Source organism: Microcebus murinus, chromosome 3, assembly GCF_040939455.1.
Source record: "Microcebus murinus isolate Inina chromosome 3, M.murinus_Inina_mat1.0, whole genome shotgun sequence".
Taxonomy (NCBI): Eukaryota; Metazoa; Chordata; class Mammalia; order Primates; family Cheirogaleidae; genus Microcebus; species Microcebus murinus.
The window spans coordinates 61,919,967-61,943,971 of NC_134106.1; the positions used below are offsets into that span (position 1 = coordinate 61,919,967).

General features: G+C 53.3%; 3 protein-coding genes across 5 annotated transcripts; 1 reads left to right on the forward strand and 2 right to left on the reverse strand.

Moving 5' to 3' along the window:
• On the forward strand, nucleotides 1-8,746 carry TTC31 (tetratricopeptide repeat domain 31). 3 transcript variants are annotated; one of them, XM_076000909.1, is made up of 13 exons: nucleotides 1-261; nucleotides 417-505; nucleotides 4,279-4,381; nucleotides 4,502-4,728; nucleotides 4,908-4,991; nucleotides 5,391-5,447; nucleotides 5,553-5,633; nucleotides 5,741-5,935; nucleotides 6,266-6,317; nucleotides 6,402-6,492; nucleotides 6,583-6,724; nucleotides 6,939-7,040; nucleotides 7,728-8,746. In XM_076000909.1, the coding sequence occupies exons 1-13, from the start codon at nucleotides 222-224 to the stop codon at nucleotides 7,788-7,790; spliced, it is 1,326 nt and encodes a 441-aa protein (XP_075857024.1). In that variant the 5' UTR covers nucleotides 1-221; the 3' UTR covers nucleotides 7,791-8,746. The 3 variants fall into 3 exon arrangements, with proteins under 3 accessions (XP_075857024.1, XP_075857025.1, XP_075857027.1); XM_076000910.1 differs by having other exon boundaries at nucleotides 7,731-8,746; XM_076000912.1 differs by lacking the exon at nucleotides 7,728-8,746 and adding an exon at nucleotides 7,217-7,418 and having other exon boundaries at nucleotides 6,939-6,981.
• A 3,022-nt stretch (nucleotides 8,747-11,768) lies between these two features.
• On the reverse strand, nucleotides 11,769-13,771 carry LBX2 (ladybird homeobox 2). Its single transcript, XM_012788611.2, has 2 exons — nucleotides 13,526-13,771; nucleotides 11,769-12,172 (listed from the first exon to the last, which is right to left on the reverse strand). The coding sequence occupies exons 1-2, from the start codon at nucleotides 13,728-13,730 to the stop codon at nucleotides 11,769-11,771; spliced, it is 609 nt and encodes a 202-aa protein (XP_012644065.1). The 5' UTR covers nucleotides 13,731-13,771.
• A 6,474-nt stretch (nucleotides 13,772-20,245) lies between these two features.
• On the reverse strand, nucleotides 20,246-22,593 carry PCGF1 (polycomb group ring finger 1). Its single transcript, XM_012788601.3, has 9 exons — nucleotides 22,449-22,593; nucleotides 21,909-22,014; nucleotides 21,597-21,749; nucleotides 21,351-21,422; nucleotides 21,119-21,224; nucleotides 20,904-20,937; nucleotides 20,720-20,806; nucleotides 20,499-20,579; nucleotides 20,246-20,393 (listed from the first exon to the last, which is right to left on the reverse strand). The coding sequence occupies exons 1-9, from the start codon at nucleotides 22,539-22,541 to the stop codon at nucleotides 20,346-20,348; spliced, it is 780 nt and encodes a 259-aa protein (XP_012644055.1). The 5' UTR covers nucleotides 22,542-22,593; the 3' UTR covers nucleotides 20,246-20,345.
• Between the last annotated feature and the right edge of the window lie 1,412 nt (nucleotides 22,594-24,005).

Sequence of the window (24,005 nt, forward strand, 5' to 3'; positions counted from 1 at the left end):
TCGCCCCAACGCTTGCGGTAGCCGGAACTCCGCCCCATCCCAAGAGCTGTGTTCTCTTGCCCCGGAGCCGCGGGGATCGGCATGGACTCTCTGGCGCTCCGTAATTGAAGGCTTCAGCCCCTAACAAAGATGGCCGCCTACCCTGCCCTACCCTCCGCCCTTTGGCCGGTATAAAATACTAACTAGACGGTGTTTCACTTTCGGGTCACTTTCGGTTCTCCATGGCGCCGACTCCGAAGACTGTAGGGCGAATCAAGTTAGGTGAGCGGTTTGGCAAGACGGAAGGGAGGCAAGCCCCACTTGGGTCTACCTGTGGTCTGAACACTGTCAGGATTTAATACTTCAGGTGGACGGCTGAGGGCTGTGCACCGTCCTTCCCGAGCTCCCTGACGCGGCACCGCCTTCCTTTCCTGTAGATTGCCCTCTGCGGCCTGGCTGCCCGCTGGAGGTCGCTGCTGTCCCCAAACTCTGCAAAGAATTCGGTCCAGAGGACTACGGCGAAGAGGTAAAAGGGGCTCCTGGTTTCTCCCGGTTTTGCCCATCTCGGTCACTCCCCTTTTCAATCCGCTGTTTCGAGACACACTACGGGCCGGCCGGCGCCGCGTGGGGCCCTGGGGATTTGGGGAACGCTTAGCCTCCGGCTCTGCCCCTGAGGATCTTAGGCAAGTGAGGGGCGGGGTCCGGAAGGACGATCCTGCTGTAATAAATGTTTGAAGTAGGCAGAATTGAGCAGACAAGGGTTTCTGATTTAAGGATTGGGGAGGCGGTACGAGTTCCTTGGGGAAAAATATTATAAGACAGAGGGGACAGTGTGAGCAAAGACATTCATGCAAGGAAAAGTTAAGAGAACTTCAAAAAGTCAGACCAGAGTGGAAAGTTTGGTTGGAACAGTAAAGGATGGGGCAGGAGAGAAGGCAGCAAAAGGCTTGAAAGGCCTTGGCTGGCACAGGGGTTTGAATGTCCTCAAGTAGGCAATAGGGTTATTGACAGAGGGACAAGATCAGATTTGGGAGTATTGAGAAGCTATACTTCTAACTGCTTCGTGGGCATACCTAGAACCTCAAACTCAGCAAGTCCAAAAGTTAACTTATCATGTTTGCAAATTGGTTGCTTTTTCTCTAAGCCCAATTTCGATTAATAATACAAACTTCTGGCCAGGTATAGTGGCTCACACCTGTAATCCTAGCTCTGGAAGGCTGAAGCAGAAGGATTGCTTGAGCTCAGGAGTTCGAGACCAGCCTGAGCAAGAGCGAGACCCAGTCTCTACTAAAAATAGACAGAAATTAGCCAAAAACAACTAAAAAATAGAAAAAATTAGTTGGGCAGATGCCTGTAGTCCCAGCTACCTGGCAGGCTGAGGCAAGAGGATCACCTGAGCCCAGGAGTTTGAGGTTGCTGAGAGCCAGACTGATGCCTCCGCACTCTAGCCCGGGCAAGAGAATGAGATTCTGTCTCATAATAAATAAATAATACAAACTTCTATCTAGTTGCTTAATCGAGAAATCTGGGAATCATTTTATAAACTCCCTTTCCTTTACCTCATACATTTAGTCATTAAAATCTACTTCTGAAACATCTCTTGATAAAAAAAAACTCATTTCCATTCCTGCTCCTGCTGCCACTCCCTTAGTTCAAGGAATGCCACTGGCCTGAACAGTTGTAATAGCCTGCTAACTGAAAATTCCATCTAAGACTCATCTCTTTCTTCAGCACTATTTCATATGAGCGTTTCACTGCCATCACTGACAAGATAAAGTCCACACTCAGGCCAGGTGCAGTGGCCTGTAATCCAAACACTTTGGGGGGGTGCCGAGGCAGGAGGATCATTTGAGCCCAGAAATTTGAGACCAGCCTGAGCAACATAGCAAGATCCCTCCTCTACAAAAAAGTTTTAAAAATTAGTCAGGTGTGGTGGCATATGCCTATAGTTTCAGCTACTCAGGAGACTAAGGCAGGAGGATTGCTTGAGCCCAGGGATTCAAGGTTACAGTGAGCTATGATCATGCCACTGTACTTCAGCCTGGGCAACAGAGTGAGAGAGACCTTTTCTCTTAAAAAAAAAAAAAAAGATAAAGTCCACACTCACTAGGTCACATGAGGTTCTTCAAACACAGTTTCTGGCTTTGTCTCTACTACAATAACATTCTCACCAATCTCATTGTTCACTCAACACACACTTACTGAGCACCAACTGTGTGCCAAACACTTGTAGGAACTGGAAAGGCAGCAGTAAACCAAACAGGCAAAAATTCCTCTAGTCAATGAATTAGAAGTATCTAGTGGGGGCAGCCAGTCAAAGAAATAAATAAATAAACAATATAGTATGTTAAATATGAGAAGTGCCAAGAAAAGGAAGAAGGAGAATAGGGAGTGCTGAATGGAGTTTCTCCTTTTAAAAGGAGTGATCAGAAAGAAGACCTCCCTGAGAAGGTGATATTTAAGCAGAGATCTAAAGAGGTCAAAGGAGTGAGCCCATCACTGGGGAAAGAGCATTCCAGGCAGAGGCAATAACAAGTGTAGAAGCCCTGAGATGGGAGCACATTTGGTATGTTGTATGAACTTGAAAGGACACACCATGGCTGGAGAAGGGTGACAAGAAGGTGGGAGAAAATTCATGAAGATATTAGGGGACCATATCATGTTTGGCCATGTAGTGAATTGAGAGAGCAGCATAGACTGTGTTTTGGGGAGAGGTAGCAGAAGGTCAAGGAAGTCTTCCCCTCCCTCCAAGATAGCTGGACTGGCCTGAGTAAGAGGAGAGAAGTTGAAGATAAAGGAAAGACAGTAGATATTTGAGTGGCACGTCCTGAGAGGCTGCCTAAGATGGGGCCCAGAGCATGCATGATTTATGCTTAAGAACGTTGAAACAAACTCAACAGAAATTGAATTTAAGAATAAGACTGATGAAGGTGCCCAGCAGTGTAAATGAAGATGCTGTTGAGTCAGGACTACTCCTGAGGGGAGCCCTGGATCTAAAATTGTTTAGAAAGTTGAGTGTATTTTTTGGTAATCTGAAGTCCTACCTACACATTATTTTGGCACCCTGGAGTTTGTAAGTTTGTGGCTTCTAACTCAGCAAGTCTAAAAGTTAATTGGCTTCTAAAATTTCTCTGTCAGTCCTGCTCTGTTTAAGCCTGATTAGGCCACATGGAGACGTGATCTTTCCTATCCTCTGAAGCTTATACTCACTGAGAAATGACTCTCATCAGAACCATAGAATGTGTGGGTCAGGTCTTGCTTCATTTTGTGTTAGAGAATGGGGTCCAAAGAGGTTAAATGACTTGTCGAAAATCAAACAGCTAGGCAGTGGCAGAATCAAAACTCAGATGCAAGTGGCTCCACTCCAGCACTGTGCACTTTCCAGTTCCATGCTGACTTGCCAATTAAGAGAACAATAAGAAGCAATGAACAGTAAAGTTCTAAATTGTATAACACAGACTCTGTGGGTACCGCTTGGTTGAGAGGAGGCAGAGATAATTGAGGATGAAAGGGTCTGGGAAGGCTTTGAGGGGAGATGGAATTTGAACTGGACCTTGAAGGTGAGATAAGATGTGAGAAAGAGGCACAGAGCCCAGAGGGTTTGGAGGACAGCTAGGGGAAGGCCCCAAGATGGAGGGAGTCTGGTGGCAGAGGGAGGATGGCAGCTAATCAGAGGAGGATTGCAAGGGAGGGTTGGAAAGTCAGTCAGGGAGCTTTTTGGAAGGCTCCAAATCCTAGGCTGAGGAGCTGGATTCAGCCCTGCACATGGCCCTGGCAGTGGAGGATTACTGGAAATTTTTGAATAAAAGAGTAATTTCTAAGAGCTTGGTTTTGGAGAGAAACAGATGAAGTGCAGGGGAGAGGCCAGCCAGGAGCTGCTGTACTTATTTAGGTGTGAGGTAGCTTCAGGGTGGGTTATATGGGGTCATTCAAATTGCAAGATAGGACAGGGGCCTAACTGGAAGAGCAGGTAAGAGGGCTCAATTCCAGGGGCCTTGGTGTGGCTGACCTAATGGCAGGTCAAGGGGAGATGATCTGGATGGTGGAGAAGGCGGGGCTGAAAGCCACCCTCAACCCTTGGGACGGTGGAAGAGCACTGAAGGGAGGTGAAATACCATAGAAACCGGAGGCAGCAGGTTTTGAGGTGCTGAGCAGGAAGAGGTCAGAGCTGGTGGGAGTCTGTGGCCTAGGTGGCTGGTTTGTAGCTGCCATGGTGGAGAGGTCAAGCCGGCCAAGCCCTTGTTCTCTCCCAGAGCACTCCCAACACCAGCCTCCCTTCCCCTCCCCTCCCCCTCCCAGGACATAGAGGATTTTCTTCACCGGCTTGTGGAGAGTGATCCCCAGGGCCTGCACCGGATCCATGTGGATGGGAGCAGCAGGCGGCTGCAGCTGTGGCACCATGGTGGGGAGTGCAGGGGCTGGGCCCAGGGATTGAGGCTGGTACCCTGGGAGGGGCAGACCCTCAGATGCTCCTCTCTCTCATGTTCCTTTGTCTTTTCTGTCTCTTCTTCCCTCCTGACAGATTACCTCCTGGACCATTTCAGTGATGAGGGGAAAACAACTGGACAGAGTGACAGGGGCAAGGGGGCCGAGGGCCTGGGCACCTACTGTGGCTTCCACAAGTTCTTCCTATACCCTCCCCAACGGCCTGAGCCCTGCCATCAAAGCCCCTCTGCCTCAGCCTGCCCCCATGTCTCAGATAGCCTGCTTCACGTAGCCCTGCCTCAGAAGCTCCTGGTGACTGAAGAGGTGAGACTCTTAGGAACCAGCTTCATGGTCCCCCAGGTTCCTTCAGTTCCCATATTCCCATGTTTATATTCTCCCCTAACCTTTCAAGATCCTTCTATACTGCTTGCCCCCTTTTGTGTTTGCTCTCATTCTTCCTGTCTCTCTTTCCCTTTTCCTATCACCTACCCTTCCTCTTCCAGGAAGCCAACCGTCTGGCAGAGGAGCTGGTGGCTGAGGAGGAGCGCATGAAACAGAAAGCAGAGAAGAAACGACTCAAGAAGAAGGTGGCTGGAGGGTGAAGGGAGAGGAGCCCAGAGGGATTTGGGGAAGGGAAAAAGGAAGCTTTGTGAGAACAGGAGAGAGTTCAAGGTGGCCTGCAGTGGATCCTCTTGCCGGAGGGCCCAAGGGGCTCAGGGACTGAGGGTTCTCTCCAGGCTATCTGGGGCAGTGATTCTGGAATCCTTCTGGATTCCTTCCTGGGTTGGAATCTGCCACCTTCTTACTGTGAGGTCCCTGGCTGGTGCCTCTCTTGTCTGTTTTTCACTTATAAAATGAAAATATTAATAAGAATGCCTAATTTATAGAGCTTCAGGGGTTAAATGAGATAGCACATGCAAAACTCTTACCTAAGAACATGGCATATAGTAAGTGCTCAAAATACATCATTGTCGTCATTATTGCAGCGTCAAAAGGAACGAAAGCGACAGGAACGCTTGGAGCAGGACTGTGGGGAGCCCAAGGTGAGTATCTACAGGCAGGTACTAAGAGCACCAATTGCCAGGAAGGTGGGCTAAGAAGGCAGCTCGTGGTGATCCCACCTCTGTACCTGTCTACCTTCCCTCCAGGCCAAGGCTACCACAGACGGGGATGAGAGCCCCCCATCCAGCCCCAGGAACCCAGCTCTGGGACAGTGTAGTGAGGAAGAGGTGAGACCCCCCTTCGTTCTCTTCTTGGTCTCTACTCACCCTCTCCTCCTCCTATTCCAGGATGTACTTCATCCCACTCCTGCCCTAATTTTCCCTTTTGCCCACAGGACTCACTGGATCTATCTAGTACTTTCGTGTCTCTGGCTTTGCGCAAGGTTGGGGATTGGCCCCCCAGTACCCACAGAGAGAAGGGACTAATCCAGAAGCCCCAAGGCAGGGGCCCAGGCCCCCAGAAGAAGACAGATCAAGAGGAAGGGAGCTTTCCAAGAGAGGAGAGGCCCGGGCAGAGTCCTAAGCCACAGGTGAGATAGGCAGAAGAACCTGGTTCAGCTAGAACCAGTGGAAGGGGCACCAGAGGCACTGGGAAGGCACATGATCTAAGGGTTTAGGGGTGTGTCCAGTAGGAATTTTCCAGCCCTAGGGTCAAGAGACCTGGGGTCAGGTTCCTTCACTTCACCATGACCCTTGGTAGTTTCCTCTCTAGGAAGACAGGGCTGATACCGTCTTGTAGGGCTGCCAATTGCATGAGTTGGGTGATGCTAATTGCAATGTTATCTATTTGAACAAACAAGAAGGATTTGGGGAAGTTGAGGCCTCCTCAAAGCCTACTTGACTCTGCTCTCCATCCCTAGGCATCTGCAGGACTGCTGGCAGCTGCCTTACAGCGGAGCCAGGAACTGGCAAGTGAGATCCTTTCTCTCTCCCTCCTTACCCCACCCTCCCTAGGGTAGTCCCATCTGAACCTTCCCACCTGGCTCTTTTTTGCAGAGTTTGGTACCAGCTTTGCTCAAAATGGTTTCTACCAGGAGGCTGTGGTCCTCTTCACCCAGGCCTTGAAGCTCAACCCTCAGGACCACCGGTAGGTGGCAGCTTGGCCACTGTGCTGAAAGGTCAGGGCAAGGCAGGCTGTTGAGGACCCTGACCTTTGGCCACCTTCTGTTTTTATCAGGTTATTTGGAAATCGTTCCTTCTGCCATGAGCGGCTGGGTCAGCCAGTACGGGCCCTGGCCGATGCCCAGGTGGCCCTTACCCTAAGGCCTGGCTGGCCCCGGGGCCTCTTTCGCCTGGGAAAGGCCTTGATGGGACTACAGGTAATCGGTCTAAGGCTGGAAACAAAGGAAGATTTGGGTGGGATGGGGTGGGAAGTGGGTCTACACCGGAATTTTCTAGATGAGCTCCTAGTACCACAACGTCACAATGGTAGTGGTACAGGAGCAGGGCCAGTTTGGAAAAGGGGAAAGTTTTAAGCTTCTTGACTCCCCTGACACCTATACTCTCCTCTCTCTAATCCATCTGGAACCAAAGCGCTTTGAGGAGGCAGCTGCTGTGTTCCAGGAGACGCTGAGAGGTGGGCCCCAGCCTGACGCAGCCCGGGAGCTCCACTCGTGCCTCCTCCAGCTAGCTCTGGTAAGGGAGCCAGTCCCCTCTCCTGCTGAGAGCATCGGGTAGAGCAGGCTGGGACTGCAGTGCTAAGCAGTGCCGCCTTCCGTCTTGGAAGGGGAGGGGGGCAGGAACGGTGGGATAAGGGGCCTGGGCACTGCTGCTTAGAAAGAACATCAGGTGCCCCCCCTCTCCCTTCTCAGCAGGATCATCGAGGAGGAATCTGTGCACCACCTCTATCCACTGGGGTCCCCCAGCCATTTCCCTATGCTGAGCTGGTAGCCTCAGGCCTGCTTCCCCTAAGTTGCCCTCCAAGCACTGCTCCAGGGGGCCCTGGCCATCTGTCTCCACCCTTGCATTATCACCCCTGTCACCTGAGCCACCCCAGTGGGCCCCTCCCCCAGACTCACAGTACAAGACCCCCCCCCTCCATCTCCAGGACCCTTCAAAGGGCTGGAGCATCCTGGGACTTGGGCCCCAGCATCTACCTCAGGTCAGATGAGGGTGGACCTGTCCCTCATAGGGCAAGGCCATCCGTACATCCCAAAGGGATGGGGACACTGTGTGGTGACAGTTCACTGAATATTTTGAGACCTTGTACTCCAAATCCATAGCTGAGGGTACCCCTGGCAGTCATTCCTCTTGCCACAGAGAACCTTCTTGGAGAGAAAGGAGCCCCACATTCACTGAAACATCCTTTCTTTGATTCTCAAGCAGGTGGCTTCTTCTTTAGGCAGAAAAATAAAATCTGCCAAAGCTCAAGAAAGGACTCATTGACAGCTAGAGCTCTGTGCTCAGGAATGGGATCACGGCTATGAAGCCTATATCCCCACTTTCAGCTTGATGGATGCTCACCTCTTCCTGAGCCCTGTTTTCTCTAGACACAGTGCTCAGTTTGCTTCTTCTGCCCTGATTCCCGTCCACTTTGCTGTGTACACTCTGACCCCTCCTTTGTCCAGTGGTCTGATGCTCACCCCCTCCCACTGCTAGAGGATTCACCAAGGGTTTGCATTTGGGAAGTCCCTTATCAGCTCCTGCCTGCAGCTGGCAAGGCCACTTCTCTACACAACCACTGGCTCTCCCACTGAATGGGGCCTCGGCAGGCAGCCAAGCTGCTGCCACCTTGACCACTCTTTCTCCACCCCAGCACTGGGCATTGTAATCAGCCTTTCTCCACGTGAATTGACTCAGTTTTTCCACCAAGGGTCACTGCCCCAAGGAAGGCTGTAATTCTCTACTTCCTAGGTAAGAATCATGATCTTTTGATTTCTCCTCTAAGATCCTGGCAGCTCCCCCTGGCTGGTTCCTCCCTAGTCCTGCCAGGGATTCTCAGCCCATTTAAGTGTGGATTTGCAGGGGACTTTTAGCCCCCCTTCCATGCTGTTCATAGATGAACCATTCATCTAGCTGCCCTGTGGGTCCTGCTCAATACTTTTCACTCCTGGAGATAGGAGGTGTTGAAACATCTGTTTTATATAGGACTTTCCCAAGTGTTTTTATTGTTTATGCTTTAGGCCCTTTAAATACTGCATAGCAGGATGAAGTCTGCCATTACTAACTGGATCAACTTGGGCAGGTCTGTCAACATCTAAGCCTCAGTTCCCTCATCTGTAAAAATGGGGGGGGGGTAATCCCTACCTCACAGGGCTGTTGTGAGGATTGAAAGTGTGAGGAAATGCCTATTAAGTGCCTGGTACATAGTGAGTGCTAAATAAACCAATTTTTATTTACAACTGTCCTACATATTCATGCTTCTCATAGTGGGAAGAGAGGAGTATGAGTAAACTGCTGCTTAAATTCACAAAATCCAGAGTTTCTGGGACTGTTGTTCTCAAGTGTGGTCTCCAGAGTAGCAGAGTCAGCATCACCCAGGAACTGGTTAAAATGCAAATTCTCAGGCCACACCCTACCCCTTCTAAGTCAGAAACTGGCAGTGGGGCCAGCAATTTGTGTTTCAGTAAGTCCCCAAGGTGATCCTGATGGAACTGTTCTAGGACCTAGCAGAGCAGACACCCATCTAGAGTCCATTTTGGTGGGACAGGTTTGAGTTTTGTTATCCAAGGCTTGAGTTCAAGAGGTGGCAGTGCTAGCTGGGCTAGAATTTAGGAAACCTCAGTGGAGGGGGATTATGGTTTGGAGCCAATTAACTTGACTGGAGCCTACCTTCCTAAGTAGAATTGTTTGCCCTGGGAGTTCTTTGCTTGTCCCTGGGTGGGGAGTGGGCTGGGGGAGAGGTGGTTGTGTTGGTTTAAGGGATGAGTACATTACAGTGGCTCTACAAGAGGCCTACCCAACTGGCCTTCACGTTCTTTGGGGGAGGGGACCTGTGTGCTTTGGGGACTTCCCTAGGGTTCCTGGCGCCTGAAAGAATGGCCACTACTATGTGGAATTTTTTCTTTAGGCTGAGCTAGCTCCTTGCTCTTCTATCTTCTCAAATAAATGTTCCCTCCCCAGCACCTCTTAGCCTCTCCTGGACTTGAATCTTCTCTAATAACCACGTGACTCCTGACACCTTGTCCCTACTCTGGCCCACTCTCACCACTCCTAATGAATGGATAGGGTTTGACCCAGCTGTCTGAGTTCCAAGTCCCCAGGACTGTACCATGATCAACCATCCTGGTTTTCCTGGGACTGAGGGATGTCCTGGGGTGTGGGACTTTCAGTGCCAAAACTGGGAAAGTGCTGGGCAAACAGGAAAGAGCTGATCACCCTACTGGAAAGGTCCTAGAGAGGCAGTCTATAGAAGGTGTGAAGGGAATAAGGGAGGGCCCCTAACAGGAGCCAGAGGTGGCCTGTTTATTGTGTATGTGTAATGAAGGGGGAAATGCAGTTGTAAAGAATATTTTTTGTACATAATGGTTGACAGATTCTTAGTTCTATACCAGTGGTCATTGTCTACTTCTATCCATGATGCTATTTTTCTTCCAGGTGTCCAGGTTTGTTAGGCTGTCACTGATTCATGCAATCCCCGGTCACTGGGGGATCACATTGATTACTCTTCTGTGGCCACCTTCCTGCCCCACCCCCAAGTCTGGCCCTGAATTCTCTCTGCTCTTTTTTTTAAGCGTATTATGGGGGTACAAGTGTTAAGGTTACTTATATTGCCCATGCCCCCCTCTCTGCTCTTTTGCAGTGGCCAGAGATATACTCCCTTCCTCAGATCTCTGCCAGTTTATGCCCACCCCACCACCATTGCATGCACAGCCAGATTAGCCTGCCCTAAACATTGCTCTCATCTCTTCTTTCTAAAACCTCTATAGGGACCATGCTCTGTCTACAGTACAATCCCTAAATTCCTACCTTTGGCCCTTTATCCTCTCCTTCCTCTGTAAATTCTCTGCTTCTTTCAGTTAGGCCCAGTCCCCTTCACAGGGACAGTTCCTGTAGTGGTGAAAAGCATGGGCTCCTGAGTCACACAAGCAAGCAAGCAAGTCCCCGCCCCGTGACTTACAAACTGCACAATGGCCAAGTTCCCTCAGGCTTCTGTGATTCAGTCTCCTTGTCCTTAAAATGAGAATAAAAGTCTGTCCTATTGGGTTATTCTGAGGATTAATCCATGCAAAGCAGTTGAAACTGCTCAATTAGTGGTAGATATTGTCTGATAATGCCAGGTTCCCTTCTGCTTCCAGCCTTGTTTACAGTCCCTGGAATATCCTTTCCTGGGCCCTCCACCTGCAACTGAGGCCCTAGCTGACCCCTCTTGAACCCCTAGAGCATCCTTGAAAGTGGAGTTGTTATCCCTGGGCACAGGCAGAGGAAGATCTGAGGACAGCCAGAGTGAGGACTGACAAGGAGGGAAGGGAAGCCCAAAAGATGTGAAGCTTGATCTCCTGCAAATTGGCTGGGATGACCAGGAATGGGGAGGGCCTGCAGGAGGGTGATTAATCGCCGGGAGAATAAATGAATGTCAGAAATGTCCCCAGGAGGAGGAGCTAGGCTAGGGTCCCTACTGGGTAAGCCTACTACTCCAAGCTTCGCCTCAGGGGGCCAGCCCTTCCCCCACTCCCGCTGCTGCCACTGTCCTGGCGGGAACATTTCCGGTCCAGGAGCCTGGTGGAGGTCTGGGAAATAGAGATGTTCCCTCTTTGGGCATCCATCACTTTGCCTATGTCCCAGTACGGGGTTCTTTTGGCAGGGCAGGGAGAAGTGTCGGGACTCCAGTAACAAATGACCTAAGGGTGAGGAGAGCCTGAAGACTCAGGCACCATGTCATCACTCTGGGCCAGCCTAGAGGTTAGGAGCAAGGTCTCCCAGGCAGTGGCTGATCAGAGGCCAGGTGGAGTCCAGCAACTAAAGGCATCCAGTAAGTGGGCTGGCCAGCTCTGGGCCAGTTGTTACCTGAGCAGTAGGTTCACAAGCACCAGCTCTGAAGGCTAGCTGGATACCAGATCCAAATCCTGACCTCTGGGTCTTTCCTTTGTAAAATGGGCATAATTATCACCTACCTTATAGAGTTGCTATGAGGATTAAAGGAAACACCGCGTTTAAAACACTGGGCACAGCGCAAAGCGCGGAATCTCTGCAATAATCCGCAGATTTTGTTGTTACTGGCTTCAGACAGGCGTCCGGACCCGGACGCAGTGCGGCGGAGTCTCAACTTTATTCTCAACAACTGGGCAAGGTGGGCATCTGAACTGCGGGCCGGCAGAGCCCTGAATGGAGCGCCTTCCTCCGCCTTGGAACTCGGATAAGGCGCAGAGTGGGGAGGTGAGGAGTCCGGGGCCCCAGAGCCCAGGGTTTGCGGCGGTTTTGTCTTCAATCATCCACCTGTATCTCCTCATCTGACAGGTGGACCCCGGAGTCAGGTCCAGCGGTGCTGGGACTGAGGCCGGGACCGAGGCTAAGGCCTGGAACGCCGTCAGGCAGTGCCAGGTTGCACAGGACTCCCGGGGACAACGCGCGTAGCGAGGCGACGTCAGCGCGCATCTCTTCCACGTCGCGCTTGAGTTTGGCGCGCCGGTTCTGGAACCAAGTGACGACCTGCGCGTTGGCCAGTCCGAGTCGCATGGCCAGCCCGTCGCGCTCGGATGGCGCCAAGTACTTCTGAAAGACGAAGCGCCGCTCCAGCTCCAGCACCTGCTGCGCGGTGAACGCCGTGCGGGACTTGCGCCGTTTGCGGCCGGCAGGGCCAGGGCCCAGCACGTCCCGGGCTGCCAGGCCTGCGGGGATAGGGCGGGGGTCAGCCTCCAGCCTGCGGGAATCAGGAGGTGGCCTGGGAGGAAGAGCTGAGGGTGGGGTCAGGCCGGTTGCGGGCGGATTAGGGAGGAAGCCAGGAAGGCGAACAGGGACCAGAACTGTGATCCCTTACCCAGGGGCTCGGGGATCAAGCCGAGGTAAAGGTGGGGGGCGCAAAGCGGGGCGGGCTGCTGGGGTACTGGAGGCAGTAGGCTGAGGGCATGTTGCGGAGGCAAAGGAGTGAGAGAAGGGTGGGACAGGCCAGCGGAGACTTGGTACAGGGTCAGGCCGTCTGGGGTAGGGCCTTTGAGGCCTTTCGGAGCCCCAGGCTGAGAGGGCTTGCAGGCTGCGGTTGGCGTTAGAGGGGGTAAGAATAGAGGCAGCCAACTCCGCGTGGCGAGGTAACAGGACTTGGATCGTGCCCTTCCTTAGATCATGGATTGTGTTAGGCACTCGGTTTACACTTCCCTGTTGACACCGGCGCCCTCTCCTAGAGCTCAAAAGGGAAATAGTGTTGGAAAGGGAGACAGAGTAAGGAAAGGCGGAGCGTGGAGTCCCGCATCCAACCTACGCCAAAGACTTTTTTTTTTCTTTTTCTGAGACTGAGTCTCACTCTGTTGCCCGGGCTAGAGTGCAGGTGGCGTCAGCCTGGCTCACAGCAACCTCAAACTCCTGGGCTCAAGCGATTCTTCTGCCTCAGCCTCCCGGGTAGGTGGGACTACAGGTGCGCACCACTAGGCTGGCTAATTTTTTCTATTTTTAGTAGAGACAGATTCTCTCTTATTTAGGCTGGTCTCGAATTCCTGACCTCAAGCAATCCTCCCGTCTTGGCCTCCCAGAGTGTTAGTATTACAGAAGTGAGCCACCGCGCCTGAACGCTGAGGACCTTTTGCTCCCTATGCCTCTTCAAGAAGAGAGTGGCTGGGAGCAGAGCTCGGTCGCCCAGAGACACCCGAGCCTCACCTCCCAGTGCTTCTGCGCTGCCCCAGCTCTAGCTCATTCGTTAACTGCCTGCGGCTCAAGCCTTTTGTCTCCTTTTCTCCAGCCTTTGTCGCAATTGCCCCACCTACAGCGAGCAGACCAACAGGTCGCTCAATTCTCCACAGCTCGGCCCTTCCCCATGGCGCTGGCAACCTCTGGGAACGGCTGCGGAGCTGGGGGACTAACGGAGACGTGAGGGACCACAGATACGAGTCCTGGCACGTGGGCTGAGGGCAGGAGGCAGGTTAGGGTGGCCGGGCCGGGTCGGGTCGGGTCGAAGGTTTGAGATGGGGAACCAGGAGGAGAGAGGTAGGGACAAGGCCAAGTCAGAGTCCTCGACTTTAGCCGTGCTATACCTTCGGAGGGCTGCAGAGCGCGCCCGTCAAGTCCGCGGAAAGTTTTACTAGTCAGCTCCTCCAGTTGGCACAGCGGCGACAAGGGACTGGGACCCGACTCTGGAAGCTGCGGCGCAGAGGGTGCTCGGGGGACTATGCGCGGGCCTAGGATGTCTGTGATGCTGAAGGGTGTCCGGGGTGTCCGTTGCTCGCGTCCCGAGTTCATGGCCAGCGGGGCTGTTGTGATGGTCCTGCTGCCGGTTGCGCTCCGCGTTAGTCTCCGCAGCCGCTTGGGTCCCAGAGCTCGGCTCCTGATCCGGGCCCCCAGCCTCGGACCCGCCCCCGGCGCTGGGCCTGAGCCCCGTGTGCCCCTCCTCCTGCGCCCCCACCTCTCCACCCCGGGCCACGGCGGGACTGCAGCCGGTGAAAACTATGGAGCGATATTTCTATTCTACAGGCAGAATTACCCACCAGACCAGGGCTGCAGGGCACCGCCGGGTGTACACTCCAGCTGGGCCCATTTCCCCAGACTCCATGTGCCGCCGACTCCCCGCCTAGCCGCCGCTCCGGCTCATAAACCCGTGGGCGATAAAATTGCTTTTCTCGTTTCCCTTTGACTGGGGATTTGCAAAGTTCCGAAGAGAGGGATCAGGACTGACTGTGCTAGGATCCCTGATCCCAGCTACGACCTCAGTCTCCTAACCTGGCCCCTTTTTCCTCAACCCAACCCTGCGAAAAGCTCTTAAAGAGGCTGATTCGTGCCTCAAGGGGGGGGGGCACAAGACTTCGGAGAACGGGCCTGGCAGAGCGACTGCAACCCGGAATAGTGGGGATGCCACAAGGAAGAGAGAGCAGGTGAGTGGACCTGAGGTCGCCCCATCACAGCTTAGAGGCCCTGACAAAATCAAAACACGTGGAGAAGCTGCCAGAGACCAGCGGGCCTCTGGAGAGAAGACACAGCAAACCCGGAGCTGGAGCAACTGCCCAGAAAGGGGTTTTGCCAGTGAGGACTGGAAAAATTAGTTAATTTTGTCTCTCTCTGTCTTTTTATTAAGTTCCTATAGTTCAGGTATGGTTTTCTTAGCCTTTGGAGGCTCAGAAACAGCCAAGGGTCCCTGACCAGTGAGGGGTCACTCCCCATAGAGGAGTGACTTGAAGGGCAGACTTCATGGACCCAACCAGATTGTGGAACAAGCACCCCTGCCAACCCAAGCACAAACTCTGAGGCCTGGGATATTCATTCCTGTTTTCTCTGTATCCTGTCTTTCTTCTCTTCCACATCTATTCTGGGCCTGGGCGAGCACCCCACAGCCATCCTGCAGGAAGAAGGCAGCTCTGGAGGGTCCAGCAGAGGAGGCCAGCAAGATACAGTTGTGTTCTGACATCCCACCCCCAAATAGCTGGAGGATTCATAGCCCAGAAACAGAGAAGCTCTACCACTCCCAAGGAACTTGCTAGTCCATTAGTCAGGAAATTATGTGCTTCTAGTTTTTGGGGTTTTTTTTTGAGCAGTGCCACCACAAAGAACCATGCCAGTCTCTCCTGAACTGTCCATTATGACCCCTGCCTGTAGGCTTCTGTATCTCCTACTATTTTGTACTATGGTATTCCGTGTCCAACTATCTATTCTTTGGGGCAAGTGAAGCCTGCCGTTAGGGGTGCCCCAAACAGGGCTTAGGATATCTAAGGCACCTGGGTCAAAGACTCCTCAAAAAGGAAGGGAAGGCATCTTGATAGTGGGGGTCTTCTTGGTAAAGGGCTCCCTCTAACAACCTCTCATCCCCCAGATACCCTGACATTCACATAGTGCCCTCATGGTGCCCTGAGCAACACACTGGAAGCCTGATGGACCATTGCTGGTTGAAACAGTAGAGCCAGCAACGTGGAAAGCTGAGCTGCCTGAGGACCTTGTTAATAGGTTATTAATGGTGAGGGGCAGGCCTCAGCCCTTAGAACCATCCTTGTGGTTTCACTTAATCTGCAATTAAAGCAGCTCCCAGGAGACAGCAGGAACTGCCCCACCCATCCCAGGCATGTCACCAAGCGGACATTGCGACCTTCATCATGCATCCTCTATGTGGCTTTTATGTCTGCCTCTACCTCTGCTTTCAATTACTTGCATGTGTCTGTGAGAGTGTGGGGCTCTCCTGATGGGCCTTTGCCTTCCTCTCCTTCTATGTCTCCTGCCTATGTTCTCCCCTCTGCAGCTGGGCTTGGTACTGGGAATGGACGATCCCCAAATATGAGTTTGGGGGAGGAGAGGGAAGCGGAGACTAGTAAAGGAAGCCCAGGACAGCAGTGGCCCCGCTAAGGTCATCCCGGCAGCCAGAGACTAGTCGAGACAATCATGGGGCCACAGAAGGGGGCTTTTCCCAGTAAAGTGTCTGGAACCCGAGCTGGGGCGAAACTGGATCCACTGAGGGGGGTAGGTGGAGGGTGAGTGATTAATGATGAAGATTAAGGGATTAAACCTCAGTTATGGGCCAGGGGGGGAGGATGCTCAGCTGTCTCATAGCCCCAGCCCCCGCTCCAGGTTGGGAGCGCAGAAGCTCATGGGTGTTCAATCATTACCAGTCTCTTCTGGCGGCACCGCCCAGCCGCATGTCCCTGCCCTGGGTCCTTCCCAGGAGATCCACGGATTGGAGCCTTCACTCCTGTCCCGCGGGTCCCACGGTTTTCCTTCCCTGTCATTCTCAGGCAATCTCTCATGTCTCCCAACTTGTCAGATTCCTCTCATTATCCCTTCAGACATGTCGGGGTCCTGCGCCCTCTCCCCTTGTAGAGATCCCCACATTCCACCCTTTACTCCCTTGGGAAGGGATCCCAATTCCTATTATAGGATTCTTTCTCACACCTCACCGCATCACCCCCTTTCTGGTTTCCTATTCTCAGCCCTAACCCCACCTTATGTCTCATTCCCTATACCCCACCTCTCACTTGGCGGGTTCCCCCACCCCAGCCCGCCTCAGCTCAACACCCCACCCCCCACAACCGAGGCTGACTCAGTAACGACCTTTAGTCTCCAAACTGCCGGCCCCAGGCATTCCTCTGAACCGAGAGAGAGAGAGAGAGAGAGAGAGAGAGAGAGAGAGAGAGAGAGAGAGAGAGAGAGAGAGAGAGGGAGGAGGTGGGGGAGGGGGGAGGTTGGAGGACCCTCAGAATAACCCCCTTGGGGCGGTGGATGAGAAGGATAATCTCAAGGATGTGCTTATCCCCCTTCTTCCCATCCGTAAGAAAAGTCCGTGAACGGGGTGAAAGGGAAGTGGGAGTTGAGCGAGGAAAGTCCAGTCCAAGCGGGAGCACGGGGCGGAGAGTCCTTTCGTCTCGCACGCTTGTGGGATTTTCTCTTTCAGAATACGTTGTTGCAGAGTTTTTATGTTTTATGTTTTTATTTTAATGTTCAGACATTAAAATTTTAGTTTCGTTACTTTGGGGCCGGCGGGTCTGTAAATTCTTTTCACCCCAGTCCGCGGCCGTCCGGGCGCGTGCGGGCTGGGACGCCCGGGGGATGCGAGCTCAGACCCCCTCCCTCTCCTCGGTTCCTCTGGGACTCGCGGTTCTCAGGCAGTCCTTTTCCCCACCTGCTCCCTCCCCTCAAGCCCTGGGAGAGTGGCCTGGCTGAGTGAGGGCCCGTTCTCGGTGCCAAAGGCCGGAGCAAAGCCTAGTGCTCCTCCCCCGGGCGAGCGTGAGCCGCGGAAACGGCAGGGAGAAGAAAGGCAGGGACTAGGACGGGTTTGGCCCTGTAGGTGAGGACTGACGTCTCCTCCAGGAAGCACGGCGAGGCCAAGGGTGCCCCAGGGAGGGCGGACCGAGCCCTGGGGCGACCCTGAAGCCGCCTGTTTTTTGACTCCGGAGCCCGGCACCACAATGGGGTGCGTTCAGGGTCGCAGAGCCCAAGAGAATCGTGGGCGTGATCGCCCGCCCTGGCACAGATCGAGACCCGAGTGACCCTGGGTCAGGGTGGGAGGGAGGAATGGATCCAGGGGCCAGGGGCAAGGGGCTTGGAGCCCGCAGCCGGTCAGCATCAGCCATCTCGGGAGACGCGCTGCAGCAGCTCCGCCGCCGCCGCCGCCGCCAGACAAAACGGAGACGCGGCGGCGACTCCACCCTAGATCCAGGCCTGAGCGCCTTCCGCTGCTCCTTGGCCTCAGGCATGTGTCGTGACTTAAAGGCCTCATCCCGATACGCTTGGTCTTTAGGTCTGGGGCCACATTCACACTAATCTTCAGACCCGGCTTTTTCGATGCCTAGCTGCCGCCAAGCCCCAACCGGAGGGCCTTCAGAGAAGACCTAGAAGACCCAGCTCCCGCAGCTGCTTGGCCCCTGAAAAGTCCCCAGGAGCGTTTCTACTCTCCTTCCCGCAGCCCACACCACTCCCCCACAATCACTCCTGGAAAACGCCTTTCTCTGCGCCAACTGCTTGAGAACTCCTGCGTGCTCTCAGGGAGTTTCAATTCAGAGAAAAGGGAGAGGGGAGTCCTGGAATGGACATAATTAACCCCAAATCTCCAGATGTGTGCCGGTGTCCAGGCAGGCTCAAAAGCGGCAGAAGCCCTGATTCTGGCTGGGGGAGTGCTTCCTGAAGGAGATGGGGTGGGGAGAAGCATTCTAGGCAGGAGGCCTGGACACACTGGAACCTTTGGTCATCTTGGGGACCACATGAGGAAGGAATCTATTCAGGCTAGACTTTGCAGGTGTCCCCACAATGGGTCCCTGTCATCTGCCCCACGCACTGGAGCACTCTTCCTGAGAGTCTGCGGCCTCTCCTTATGAGCCTCCTCTTGGCCTACATACACTTCTTCAGTGCAGAGGTGGGGATGTTCCAGAAGCCCAGGCATATTGTAGCAGGAAAGAGCACCCAACTCATACTCAGATTTTACCTAAGAGTCTAGGGCTTTATTTTAAATTTATTTTTAGAAAAGGGGTCTCCCAAGCCAGGTGCAGTGGCTCATGCCTGCAATCCTAGGAGGCTGCAATTTGGGAGGCAGAGGCGGGTGGATTATTTGAGCTCAGGAGTTAGAGACCAGCCTGAGCAAGAGCCATACCTTGTCTCTACTAAAAATAGAAAGAAACTAATTGGCCAACTAAAAATATATATAGAAAAAATTAGCCGGGCATGGTGGCACATGCCTGTAGTCCTGTCTACTCGGGAGGCTGAGGCAGGAGGATCCCTTGAGCCCAGGAGTTTGAGGTTGCTGTGAGCTAGGCTGACACAATGGCACTCTAGCTGGGACAACAGGGTGAGACCATCTAAAAAGAAAAACAAAGAAAAAAAACCCACCAGGGGTCTCCTTATGCGGCCCATGCTGGAGTGCAGTGGTGCCATCATAACTGCTACCTAGAACTCCTGGGTTAAGCGATCCTCCTGCCTCAGCCTCCATAGTAGTTGGGACTACAGGCACTGACACCACACAGGGCAAGTCAAATCTTGAGCTTTCTTACACAGTTCAGGCTGCCTTTACTGTAACCACTCCCTGTTTCCTGCACCCTGTCCTCTGCCACCCAGCCTCTATCCATGGAAGCTCAATGTCTTCAGCCCTAACCAGCTGCACCTAGGCACAACCATCCCCTAGAAGTCCTGGAGTCAGACTTGGGCCAATGTGGAACTTAGGCTGTAAATTCAGGTTCTGGTGATATGTATGTTGCCTGTTCCATTCCACTTGTCCCAGATTGGACAGCACCCCATTTGCTGCCTTCATGAACTCTTTGCCTAGGCCTCCCTCTCTTCCTGTCCCAGTTGGGCAAGTTTCTGGCTACCCCACTGAAAGGCCCATATGACAGGGCAGCACCCAGTACACAAGACCTACCAAGGACTGAGACTAATTGAATCAATGGAGCTCCTGTCTTGCTTCTTCCCTTCTGTTCCTTGAAGCTGCCCTTCTCTCCTCCATATCAGCTCCTTCTCCTTCTCAACTACCCTTTACTCACTTTGGCTCCACCTAGTCCCAGGCCCTGAGGGCTTGCTGAATACTGTATGGACAGCCAGGCCTCCATGTCTGACTATCCCTGTGGCCCAATCTGTTTTTTAGACTTTCCCCTCCTATTATAAAACCATAGTGCAATTCTTTGGCTTTTTCTTTAAAATATCACTCTTCTTCAGTCCTGCAACAGTCACTGTCCAAGGCCAGCCCTCCTCCCAGTGCTGTTGGATTTGGACTTCTCCACGCAAGCCTGCACATGTGCTGCAGCATACAAGGAGGGCGAGCACTCCCCTCCAGAACACCTCTTTTTTATTTTTTGAGACAGTCTTGCTCTGTTGCCTGGGCTAGAGTGCCGTGGCATCAGGATAGCTCACAGCAACCTCAAACTCCCGGGCTCAAGCAATCCTTCTGCCTCAGCCTCCCCAGTAGCTGGGACTACAGGTATGCGCCACTATGCCCGGCTAATATTTTTTATATATTTTTAGTTGTCCAGCTAATTTCTTTCTCTTTTGGTAGAGATGGGGTCTTGCTCTTGCTCAGGCTGGTCTGGAATTCCTGACCTCAAACGATCCACCCGCCTCAGCCTCTGAGTGCTACGATTACAGGCATGAGCCACAGCGCCCAGCCAAGAATGGTCTTAACCAGAAAGAGTGGTATGAGAATGCCTTCTCTTAACCAGAAAGAGTGGTGTGCGTGGCTTGGTTCACACGTATAGGGTCCTCTACCCTTCTTCTTTGGCAAGACATTGAGGGCTCATGGCCATAGAGGAGAGGCCCTTCCTTCACAATGAAACTCAGAGGAGGATAAGAAAAAAGAGAGATGCTTTTTAAAAGTTTTTATTTCAAAAAATAAAGCCACAGTTAATTTCACATAAATATCTGGGGAGGGAAGGGGAGTGGGATGGAGTGGGGACTTGGCCCCTACCTCCTCTTCTCTTTCACACTGTATTGTAAAAGCAAAGGGGATGGCTAAGGAGAGAACAAGGGAAAGAAGTAGTCAGTGGGGAGTGTCCTTAGCCAAAAGGTCCCCTTAAGCCCACGCTTGCCCTGAGGACTGCCTGGGCACTGGCTTACCTTGCCGAACCAGCGGGAGAGCCATATCTGCTTCATTGTCATGTGATCAGGGAGAATTTCATTGTCAAAAAGGAGCTGCACCTAGAAGGGAGAAGGGGGCAGTTTTAGGAATTCTCTTTGACAGGTCAGACAAGTCAAGAACTACCCTAGTCCACCATACACTCTATCCCTCCCTTCTTAGCCTCTTTTCCCTCAAAAAAACCTACTGTGGGATTACTCACATGCTGAGGATTTAGCATTAAGCGGTGACACAAGACCCTCCGGAGATGGCGTACCTCAGCTCTAACAGAACATCGGACATACTTGTTCTGGGGATGGGGGGAAGGGAAGAGGACAAGGTGTATGAGGGAAGAGTCACGGGGAGGCAAGTCTCCTTAGAGAGGCCCTCCCCTCAGCCCCTCTCACCTGCAGGACGCTTTTATTCTTGTCTTTGCCAGAACTGAGGAGAAACAGACACAGGTTAGGGAGCCTTACCTTTCCTCCTCTCCCCAACCCAGAGCCATGATATAGTCTCTTCAAGGAAACAGACACTCCCTCACTGCTCAACCTCTCCCCAAGTCCCTTCCTGGGTTTGAGTCATCAGCACTGTCACCTCATACAACCCCCAACCTGCCCCTCACCTCAGCCGCTCTAGGCATAGGCTCAGCTGCTCATCATAGCGATAGTAGTGGGCTTTAGAGTGGTCGAAACTGCTGAAGGGGAGGCCAAGGTTGCTCAGGGCTGGCTCTGAGGAAGACAGGGTAGAAAGAGGATGATGGTACAGGTTCCACACCCCTTTTCCCCAGAGGGGAAAACTGGGCAAGAGGAATACTCTGGGGGCTTTAATTTACCCTCCTACTACCAGGGACATACCTTCCCCACTGGGCTGGGTGACCCGGTCCAAGCCTCGGGACTGGTAGAATTCCCGAATCCGTTTCTCTTCACCTAGGAGTGGGTGAAGTATGGGAGTAAAGCATTAGCCCTCCCTCACTCTTTGTTCCTCTGGCTGTCGACCTCTTTACCTACATGATTCCCACCAAAGCCCTTGTCATCTCAAGCTGCCACTCAGCATTAGTCCTCAAGAGGCCCCTCAAAGTCAGGTTACCAACCACCACTCACTGTCTTGCAAACCAGGCACTAGCTTGTACACGATGTCCTGCATGACCCGGTCCAGTTTGAGGTTGAGCAGTGGCTGTGTCTCGTGGATCTTGATGTTGCACATGGGGCAGTACTTGCTGGTTTGGAGGTACTTCACTATACAACTTTTACAGACTGCAGGAAGAGAAAAGCAGACTTTCAGGCCCTCTGGAAACTGGATCCATGGGCTGATTGGGGTGCCTGGACGGGTGAGGGGGTAGCGCAGAGGCTGCCAGTCAGCTTGGTGAGGACTAGGGCCTGGATTACCAGGCAGGCTCCATCCAGGGCACTCACAAGTATGAAGACACTCTGTGATGGTGGTGGCATCCACGAAGTAGCCAGCGCAGAGGCAGCAAACGATGTGTTCGTTCAAGTCTTTGATCTTCACTCGAACCTCCTCCTGCAGAAACACCCTCCTGTTACCAGTCACCCATCCCCACCCCCAAACCTGTGCGCCTTCCTGACTTGGGGGTCGCCTGTTTCATCAGCTTCGACAGACAGCCGAGCCCCGCACCTTGTGCAGTCAGCAGGGCATCAACTCCCGGGCAGTAGCACTCCTCCTCCGCCCAGCAGAGGGCTCCGCGCACAGCAGGGGCACCCTTCACGTGGACTCGCCTGACCCTCCTTTCCCAAGGGAGACTACAGGACGTGGGCAGCACAATGCGCAGGCGTCCTAGCCCGAAGTTTGGCAACCCAACCGCAATCGCGCAGGCGCATTGGGCGCCCTCACTCTGCGCAGGCGCACAGGGCGCCCAGCCAGCCACCGCCCGTCCTCTAGCCCGCCCCAGTTCGCACCGCTAGCCGACCACAGCAGTAACCCTGCCGCCCTTGCACCTCGTTCCGTAGCGGGTCCATCTTGTACACTGACTGGAGCTGGTTCCGAAGCCTCATCGCGATCGCAATCTGGCCCCCCTGAGGAGACGCCATCTTAAAGGCTGATCCTGGCCTGCCACTTCCGGTGCCGCCTGCGGGGCGGGACTTGTCTCCCAGCAACGAGGGCCTAGGTCTTTTCGGATTCGCTCACCCTCTGTTAGGCCCCGCCCATGTCTCTTTCTCCCCGTGTGCTCACCTGAGCCCCAGTGGCCCCTCCCCCTCCGCAATCCGTAATTAGGGAGTGGGGGGGACTGTGGGGAAGGGTCCTATCTCTTCGACCTCCTGTAGGAATCATCATAATAGACCCTACACGACCTCGGGACTAACTTTTGGAGCCTGCGAAAGACTGCCCCCCTCCTACCCTAAAAGGCCTGGTGGTCTGCACCCGCTACCGATAGGGTCATCGGTCTCCTGTGACGACGACCGGGCTGAAGATGCCCCTCCTGGGTCCTCTCGTAATGCCGCCCTAGTTGGCTGACGCGTCCTCGTAGCGGAGCTTCACCCAGGTGGCAGGCCTTCTCCTCGCTCCCTGACGAGAGTTTCCTGGGGCTTTGCGGAGTCTCGGAGAGGAGGGTGCAGCTGAGGTGGGAAGGGAGAGACCCCCAGGGACTTCGTAGTGATCTTACCCCCCTATTCTTCCCCGGCTGCCGGGGATGGAGTGGGGGGGGCAGGCCCTGTTAATGATGATGATTTAATCATCGGCGCCTGCGGAGGCCTGGGACAGACTAATGCAGAGCAGATGCCGAAGGAGGAGGGGAGGACGACTAGGACACTGCCCCAGACAGACACACTTGGGCAGCCAGCGCCTGTAGTAGCATAGGCCCAGCCCGCACTTGGGGAGGCGGGAGAGGGTCCCGAGAGCTTGTACACCGATATCGCTGAGCACTTATAGTGAGATTTTAAAAAGAATAAATTTGCTGTGAGATATTAACAACAAATGCAACTGGAGATTCAAAGGGAAAGATCCCAAATGGAGACCCCGAAAGACTTTCTGGAGAAAGTGGAACTTTGTGTGGGTACAAATTAGACACGGGAAAGGCGTGGACATGTGGTGGAATAGAAAGGGAAGGGGAGGGAAGGGAAGGTGTGGATTGAGAGTGATTATTAAAAGCAGGGCCACCGGGCGTGGTGGCTCACGCCTGTAATCCTAGCACTCTGGGAGGCCCAGGAGGGTGGATTGCTTGAGGTCAGGAGTTCCAAACCAGGCTGAGCAAGAGCGAGACCCGTCTTTACTATAAATTGAAAGAAGTCAATTGGCCAACTAATATATATAGAAAAAATTAGCCGGGCATGGTGGTGCATGCCTGTAGTCCCAGCTACTCAGGAGGCTGACGCAGTAGGATTGCTTGAGCCCAGGAGTTTGAGGCTGCTGTGAGCTAGGCTGATGTCATGGCACTCACTCTAGCCTGGGCAACAAAGTAAGACTCTGTCTCAAAAAAAAAAAAAAAAAAAGTAGGGCCTTAAGAAGTTGTCTGAAGGCAATTGGGAGCTAGCAGACCTTTTTTTTTTTTTTGAGAC